We start from the raw sequence: 9,317 nt of genomic DNA, 5'->3' as shown, positions 1-9,317 counted from the left end.
GCGCACGGGATCTGGATCTGGATCGACGTCCGGACATGGTCCAGTTAATTTTTTTTTCCACAAAACTATAAGTGAACACAAAAGTATATCTATGAATATATATACACTAAAATAACAACAATGAATGCAAACTTGTCCCAATTTGTGAAGGTCAAACATAAGCACGCACCACACAGCGCTGACTGCCTCGTGCAGTGACGGTTAGCGCTTTTTCTTGTTAACAAAAACGTGTCGATTAAATAGTTTTTTTTTTTTTTTTTTTTTTGCATAAAGAAGAGTTAAGCTCGTCTTGGGAATACATTAAGAAGATTGAATACAAATTTTGTGTGTCTTAAGACAAAAAAAAAACGTTATGTGGAACCGTCATGCTAAGCATGGTGGGGGGCAAAAAAAACGAGGCGTTTACGACCAAAAGGGTTTTTCTTTATGTAATTAATAGAATTTCCATACTCAAAGCACTTTTAATACTTTTTTCATGTACAAAACTTGTTGAACAATTCGATTATTATAATTTAGATAAGGCTAATTATCTGACTAAAACCGGCTGGCATTTGCTCGTTACTTATTACAAACGATTTAACTAGCATTAGTTTAAAAACAAGAACACAATTCTAAACAGAACTATAAAAATAAATATCACATTTTGCTTAAACATCCTTACTGTGACTGTATACTCCTGAGGAAAGCGCAGTTTGAAAAAACCTCCCTCGCGCTGTATCAACCCGCGCACACGTTTATTTTAAAATGTAAATTATATTATTTCATATTATATGGACTGATATTTAAAAAACAAAAGTCAAATAAAAGTACAATAAAAATTTTCAACATAAGACACGGTACTATTTTCAGTGGAAGAATACTAGTTCAGTTTGGGTAGTGAGATGAACATCGGCGCTACATTTTCCTCTTTGACAATTAGAAGATGGCATGAGTTTCAATTCAAAATGGCATCTGTCCTCCAGATGGCGCTCAAACAGACAAATACAGTAACCTACAGATGTTTAAAAGCTGATGGTTTCCTAAAACTCCCTTGTGGGGAGGAAAGACTGGTAATTACACCCTTTTTTAGTTATTACGAATGTTATACGACTTAAAATTAGTAATTTTTCCTGGTTTAAAAGGCTGTATTCTACTGGAGAAAATCTAAATGTAAATCTAAATCTAAATCTAAATCTAAACTTGTGTTCATAATTATGGTAAATAACACTTAAATTCCTTTTAAATAATGTGAAATAAAAGTGTGTGTGTGTGTGTTGAGCTATCCTGTTTGACATTAATCTTGGTTCGCTATCTCCTTAGAAAGCTGTTAGCCTTTTTCCTAATATGGATCATTTGTGTGTTAGTCTACTTTTAATTAGGACTCTTTATTGTTTAAGATATTTAAAAATAAATATTTTATGTTTGTTTATTTATCAATTAACCAACAGTATCTCATTGCTATTATTTTATTTCAGTTAACAGTGACCATGAGCAGAGAGATAACATTTAACTGTTTATGACAGAATTCCTGATTAAAGCTTAAACAAGAAAAGATTGGTATCTGGACCAGTATCATCTGTAAAAATCCTGATCGGAGCATCCCTAATGAACACCATTAAACTAAAGCGCTTTGCATCTGACGGGTAAATGAACTCACCCAATCACATCCTATATGAGATTATTCAGATATCTAAGTAGGATAAGCAGCTTTGGTTATGATTCTTTAAATGAACCGATTCAGAATCCTCTTCTTGAATCGTTTGAGTCGTTCTCAGTCAGTCAGGGTTGCACGTGTTGGTTGCTTTTCCTGCACGTGTAATCAGCACGTGTTCACAGACCGTAAATCCCGACCCCATGGTAGACACTCGACAGAAATTTCGTACTAAAGTAAGTATTTTATATTTTCTGGGTCTAAACAGAGCAGAAGTATTGCTAATGTGTTGTACAGATTCTATTGGACTGGTGAACTGTGTGGATTTGTATATTTAACCCAGTTTAATATGGCCTGCTTTGTTCAGTCAGAGACAAGTAAATCTGTTCTAATGTTCATTTATTTTCCATAGATAAAACAAATGTTTGCTTACACATGAATACGTACTTTATGCCTTCAGAATGGTGGAGATTTGTCTCTTAACTATTTTAAATTTGGTTCTCTTCAACAGGTTGTGTTTGAGTTGTGCAGGCTTGTGTCACCTGACTTAAAGAAGGCTTTCTTTGAAGGGCTTGATCAGCACCTCCCACGGCTCCTGCAGTTGTACAACACCGAGAGGCAGTGAAATACCCGAAATCCAACATGTGATGACCCGCATTGATCAAGAGGTAAGTCTAATGAACTTTAGTTTGTTCTGCTCCAGAAATGAGCCGATATCCAGCAGAACAGCACTGATAGTTGTGTAATAGACGTGCACAGTAGAACTGTCGTGATTAATAAATAATCTTATAAATGTGATTACTTGATGAACGTAGACAAAACTCTATACATGTGAAATGTTTTGTTGAAGTTCAGATGAATCTCTGACGTACAGAATCTTCAACAGAGTTCTGCAGAAAGATTTTGAATGCCTGTCATTCGCCAGAACAAATTTGCAGTTGAACAGTCTGTCTAAAAGAAAAAATCTAAACACACAATATAAAATTCCTGCAGTGTGAATAAAGCCTTTGTATTGCTTTTAGCAAACCTGTCTAGTACTCTCGGTTCAATGTACACAATTTACCCCATTTAAATGCATTTTGGAAATTGTTCCACATGGCCTTAAAGTGTGAATATTCACTGTATGCCAAATAAGTAATCAAAGAACGGAATGGATTTTTTTTTCTTCTCTAATGGACCATTAATCACAATTATAAAAGATGATGCATCAGGTACAAAGTATCAGAGGTCCCCCCCCGCTTTTTTTTCCCCCCACAATGGTTGCATGACTTTTGCTACACCATTTCCACTGTGTGTGTTACAAATCACTTCGAGGTAAAGCACTGCTGCTGCGAAGCCCTATTGGATCTGCTCCGTTTTTTAAATTATTGATAATAATATTATTAAATTTGCTGTCTCTCTCTCTGACTCTCTCCCTCTCTCTCTCTGACACGCTCTCTCTCTCTCTCTCTCTCTCTCTCTCTCTCTCTCTCTGATACTCTCTCTCTCTCTCTCTCTCTGATACTCTCTCTCTCTCTCTCTCTCTCTCTCTCTCTGATACTCTCTCTCTCTCTCTCTCTCTCTCTCTCTCTTTCTCACACACTTCCCAGAGTAAAGAGTGTGAGACATCACAGCGAGAATGCAATTCCAAATCTGTAACATGTAATTTTACGCTATCAGAAGGAGGGACACGTTCAATCTCAGTCTTTAATTAGATCTCTGGCAACGAAGGGGTGTGTGTGTGTAAAACAATAACATGCATGATGTATATTATGATCAGATCGTATACGTGATTATAAGCAGATTATACCTCTCATCTTATAAGGGATTAAAAATGGAAACCGAGCTTCGGCACATCAGTAATAATAATAATAAGTGGTATGACGTGATCAGTGGATCGATGAGGCTCTCTCTGAGGCTCTCTCTGAGGCTCTCTCTGAGTCACTCAGCATTTCGTCTTCTCTCCACACCGTCATGTGTCTTTCCTTTTCTCCCGTCCGTGGCTCCGAGACGTGCTGACGTTCAGGTCTGGCAGGATGTTCCATGATGGACACCTCCAGGGGAGTCAGGCTGATCGAGTACAAAGTGTTTATATGTGCTAAAGGAAAGAGATCTGGTGGAAAGTCAGAGTTATAGAGTTATAGTGCTGAGAAAAGTCTGTAAAGAAAAAACAAATGTTTTTATAAGGTTTTCATTTCTTTGATTCACCCTCGTATATAAATGCACTTGTTCTAATATGTTATCGTTCCTATAGTAGCTGATAATCAAGGATGGGGTTGTGTGATGCGTTACCATGACCACCTGTTATTGTTATGCGTGTGTACATAATACGGGAACGCTTTAAGTGACCATTCCCATAATAGTTTATGATTTCTGAGGCCCTCATTGTATCTGCATTATTGTAACGTATTGCACTGGGGAGCTGTTTACCAAACAGTCAGTAAACCCTGCTGGAAGTGTCTTTTTTTTATTTTATTTTTATTTAATTTTTTTTTTTTTTGCCCCCTATCACTTTCTGTGCGAGGGTGGATTGAGTGTTCTCAGTCCCGTCTCGGGCTAAACCATCACAGCTCTATTAAAATTGTCATCAAGTCTGAACATTAGAACCCAGCTTCCTTTTTTTTCAAGAACACACTATATGGCCAAAAGTTTGTGGACACCTGACCATCACACATGTACAGTATACGCTTGTTGAACATCCCATATCATGTTTATGCTGCAATGAAGATTCAGTGAACTGCAGGCTGGTGACTGATTTCAGCACCAGCGACAGCACCAGCTGAGGCCTGAGTCACTATGAGAGCCTGAGAGAAACAAGTCTCTCTCTCTCTCTATTTCTTTCTCTTTCTGACTGTCTGATTGTCTTTCCATCTCTCTCTTGATCGGTCTTTGTCTCACTCTCTGTGTATGTGTGTCTCACTGTCGTCTCTATCTTCGGTCTCTCACTTTCTGTCTGTCATTCTCTCTCACTTTCTTTCTGTCTGTCATTCTCTCTCACTTTCTATTCTCTCTCACTTTCTTTCTGTCTGACTGCCTTTCTGTCTCTTGATCTGTGTGTGTCTCTCTCTCTCTCTCTCTCTCTCTCTCTGGGAGTGCGTGCGTGGGGAGGACAGAGCGCGGTTCTGAGAAAATCTTTTCAAAATGTTTGGTAAACAGAGCAAATGATGTACTGCACACAATCATACACAAAGACCAATCATACTGTATAAAAGACAGATCTATTACAGAGAATCTGCATCTAGTAAGGGACTTGTAAGACCATGCGTATGACAACAAGATTGAAATCGGGTTTTTATCATTAGATCAGGAGAAAGCTTTTGACCGGGTCGAACATGTTTTTCTTTTTAACACCCTAAAGGCTTTTGGTTTTGGTGAAAATTTTATCTCAATGATGAGGCTATTATACTCTGAAGCTACATTTATGATAAAAGTGGCCGGTAGCTTAAGTACTGCTGTGAAGGCTCAGAGGGGTATCAGGCAGGGCTGCCCCCTGTCGGGCCGACTTTACAGCATAATTATTTAACCCCTGCTATATAAGCTTAGGAAAGAATTAACAGGTCTAAAAATCGACACTCTAAACTGTCAACAACCCACCAAATTATCCGCATATGCGGATGATATCACAGTTTTAATTAGAGGTGATGTTAAGGTGGTAAAATACGCTCTGGAGTGTTATGGAAGAGCTTCATCTGCAAAAGTCAACTGGCATAAGAGCGATGTGGTGTGGTCAAGCTGTTAAAAGTCCATCACTTCCTGGCATCATGGACTCTATCAAATATCAACAGATATTAAATGAAAACCTTACTGACTCTGCCAGAAAGATTCAAATGGGCTGTGGTTGGATCTTCCAGCAGGACAACGATCCAAAACATACATCAAAATCAACACACAAACGGTTTACTGACCACAAAATCAACAAATGAATAAAACACCACAGAGTTGTTCTAGGAAAATATATTTACTGATGGGGTGGCATGTTCTTCAGCTCAACGTGGAGTTAACAGCACATCCCAAAGTGTTTTATTCCGCTTGCAACACAGCAGCTTGGCAGCACTAACAACTTGTTAAAAAAAATTAATAAAAATCAGCCATAACATTAAAACCACCTGACTAATGTGCAGGTCCTCCTTGTGCCACTAAAACAGCTCTTACTCGTCGAGGCATGGACGCCACAAGACCTCTGAAGGTGTGCTGTGGTTTCTGGCACCAAGACCATAGTTCCTTTAAGTCCTGTAAGATGCAAGGTGGGCCTCCGTGGATCAGACTTGTTTGTCCAGAACATCCCACAGATGCTCAATTATATTGAGATCTGGGGAATTTGGTGGCAGTCAACTCCTTGAACTCTGTCATGTTCCTCAAACCATTCCTGAACCATTTTTTGAAGTGTGTCAGGGAACATTATTCGGCTGAAGGAGACCACTGCCATTAGGGAATTTTGTTGCCATGAAGAGGTGTACATGGTCTGCAACAGTGTTTGGTAAGTGGTACTTGTAAAAGTATATTAACATCCACACAAAAACCAGGACCCAAGGTTTCCCAGCAGAACATTGCCCAGAACATCACACTGCCTCTGCTAGCTTTTGCTCCCCAGTCGCATCAGTGAGCCTTGGGCGCCCTTGACCCTGTCATCAGTTCACCAGTTGACCTTTCATGGGCCACTTTTGGTAGGTACAAGACCTGCCGTTTTGGCAATGCTCAGACCCAGTTATCTAGATGTCACAGTTTGGCCCTTATCGAAGTTGCTTAGATCCTTACACTTGCCCATTTTTCCCCAACCGTTCGCTTGGTGCCTGATATACCCCACCCCTTCACTGGTGCTGTTGTAATGAGATAATCAAAGTTCTTCACTTCACCTGTCAGTGGTTTTACTGTTGTAGCTGATCGGTGTATAGTTGCATTTAATGTTGTAGAATGAAAACACATTCCCGCTCTCACTTGTTGGCATTTTGTAACAGCTGTTCTTCCCTCACCTATTGTGTTTTTTTGTTTTGTTTTGTTTTTTTATTTAAAAAAAAAAAAAAAAACTATTATTTTAATATAAAACAAAGAAAAAGTGCTGCTTGTCATGTTACCGATAGGGCCACAAAAATGTCCTCTGTGCTGATGTCTTGGCTGTATCTGAAAACTTGTAGCTTTACCCCTGACTTTTACTGTGTTGACACTGGAGATTCCTTTCAGAAATGCTCCATTAATGTCTCCTAACATAAACCAACTAGGACTAAGATGATTTATGCATTGTAGCACCAAACAAAGGTTTCAGTCACTTTTCTGTCTGTAAATTGTCCATCACTGTGTATGGGGCCATAGTCTTGTGTCCTTTATTCATCTCCGTAAATAGTCATCATATTAACCTGTTGACTGGTGTTTATCAGACAGGAGCCTGTGGTTTCCTACTCTGAACGCTGTTCGAGACATGTCGACTTCAGGAGGCCCCACTCCGCCCTTCACCACCCTGTCAGTCACCCACCCAGCCAATCACATCACTCCTGTAGAGCTGCACCGACCAGAGAAACACAACGCCATGAACTAGGCCTACTGGAGGTATGTTTTTCCATCAAATAAAGGACATAACTACTGGGTTTTCCAAAAGTCTCCATACCATAAGGACTATGTCTGCCAGTACCAGGTCGGTTGTGCCTTCGTCAGTGGACGTGTACTTCTCGGTTGGTCTGCAACACTTGCAGTCTTTTTGAATTTGTTAATAAGTTTGGAAACTGCGTTGTGTGTTTGCTGTGTTCGCCATGTTTCCTGTTAGTCCATCGCAACCTTGCCACAGCTTCCTGATCCAGGCATGAGAATGATTTCAATACATTCTTCTCTTGTCAAAAGCGTCCTTAAAGGCTATCTGGGGGGAAAAAATGAAAGTATGAAGAAAAAAAAAAACTTTTTTTGGAAGACATTTAGGTAAAAAAAAAAAAAAAGTGTTAATTTCCCCCATGTATAATTCTGCTTTGTTGCATTGGACGTCTTTGTTTTGTTATATAAGGCGTTGGCTTTATACTCCGTTATAGGCAACTTTGCATAATAACATCATTAGTGCTTTTTTCCCTACAGTGAAATGATCGAATGCTTTAATCAGATTGCTGAAGACTCAGAGTGCCGTGTGGTGGTGTTCTCGGGTGCAGGGAAAATCTTCACTGCAGGTACAGCAGTATGTCATTTTTTTTTTTCCAGAATTAGAAATATGCTTTAATTTTTATGTGGGTTTGCAGTGCTTTTACTCTCATAGCTGTTCATTATTATAATAAGCAATGGCTCCATGTGCTAAAACCACAACACTAAGTGAAGTTCATTTAATTTAACATTTTCCTTCCGGACCATGATGCAACACAGTTGTGTATTTGCACTTTAACTCACCTAGTCTTGCGTACTGTTCTGTGTGAGACGAGTGCAACACAATAAAAACACAAAACAGCAAATACACAGGACAGTAGCTACACAGGACATTGACTGTAACTGTAAGCTACTGTGTAATGTAGCAGCACATGTACTGCAGCAATACTGGCAGCAGAAATAGTTCCCTAGTATAAAGTGACTGATGCAGCTATGTAAAGTCTTACTGGGTTAGTGCGGTGTGCAGTGGTATGAGTCTTACTGGGTGAGGTGTTTGACTAGCCCAGGTGAGCACTGTAATCTGACTGTCTCAGGGAAGAAACTGTTGCAGAGTCTGCTGGTGGTGGCACGGACGCTCCTGTACCTTCTGCCAGATGGCAGGAGGGTGAATAGTCTGTGAAAGGGGTCCTCCACAATACTGGTGGCTTTGTGGATGCACCGGTAGTTGAAGGAGGTGTCTGGTGGGTAGAGAGCCCCGATGATCTTTCCAGCTGTCCTCACAATTCGCTGTAGGGTCTTGCGGTTGGAGGCGGTGCAGTTCCCGTACTACACCGTGAGACAGCTGGTCAGGACGCTCTCGATTGTCCCACTGTCGAAGGAGCATATTATTCGAATATTGAGGTGTCTGGGTATTGATTGTACCCTTTATTGCCATGAAGTCAATGAGAAAATCTGGTCAGGTCTAGCAGAACAGTTACCCCAGACATTGTGTAAGTTATAGGTGTTCATTATTTATCATGATGATTAATTGATTTTAGTGACATGTTTTTTATTGCACTTTCACATTTAAGTTTTCTCATGCCACAATATAACACACAAGTAGGCATGAGAACTTGAGCTGGTCAATTATGACAGAATTTAGGAACATCGTGTGAGCCATGACATTAATTTATCTTCTGATAAACTAAATGTAATATTTTCAGTTCATTTTACAGACTGTATGCACAAAAACAACTGTGAACCTGTTTGAAGTCTGCTCCTCTTAAATATATTTAAAGCTACACTATTACACATTTTCCACTGTCATGGTTCTGGGCTGGAGTCAGTTCTCGAACCGCTCTGTGTGTATTGTGTAGATATCTGAATAATCTCATATAGGATGTGATTGGGTGAGTTCATTTACCCGTCAGATGCAAAGCGCTTTAGTTTAATGGTGTTCATTAGGGATGCTCCGATCAGGATATTTACAGCTGAAACTGATCCAGATACCAATCTTTTTTTATTTAAACTTTAATCAGGAATTCTGTCATAAACAGTTAAATGTAAGCTCTCTGCTCATGGTCACTGTTAACTGAATAAAATAATAGCAATGAGAAATACTGTTGGTTAATTGATAAATATACAGCATAAAATATTTATTTTAAAATATCTTGAA

The 9,317-nt window shown here is 39.4% G+C and overlaps 1 protein-coding gene across 18 annotated transcripts in view; it reads left to right on the top strand.

The window, feature by feature from the left end:
• Positions 1-9,317, top strand: part of LOC128604704 (E3 ubiquitin-protein ligase UBR2-like) — a 134,347-nt gene that overhangs the window by 12,054 nt on the left and 112,976 nt on the right. For 17 of the 18 annotated variants that reach the window (XR_008385260.1, XR_008385259.1, XM_053619821.1 and 14 more), the window contains 3 exons: positions 2,142-2,298; positions 6,982-7,150; positions 7,664-7,752. Coding sequence is in view for 1 of the 18 variants with exons in the window: in XM_053619822.1 (XP_053475797.1) it covers positions 2,278-2,298 (21 nt within the window). In the remaining 17 variants the exon portion in view is untranslated. The remainder of the gene's footprint in view (positions 1-2,141; positions 2,299-6,981; positions 7,151-7,663; positions 7,753-9,317) is intronic. The other variant, XM_053619822.1, reaches the window with a different exon arrangement.

Source organism: Ictalurus furcatus, unplaced genomic scaffold (genome assembly GCF_023375685.1).
Source record: "Ictalurus furcatus strain D&B unplaced genomic scaffold, Billie_1.0 scf2, whole genome shotgun sequence".
Lineage (NCBI taxonomy): Eukaryota > Metazoa > Chordata > Actinopteri > Siluriformes > Ictaluridae > Ictalurus > Ictalurus furcatus.
This window is presented reverse-complemented; position numbering and strand designations above follow the sequence as displayed.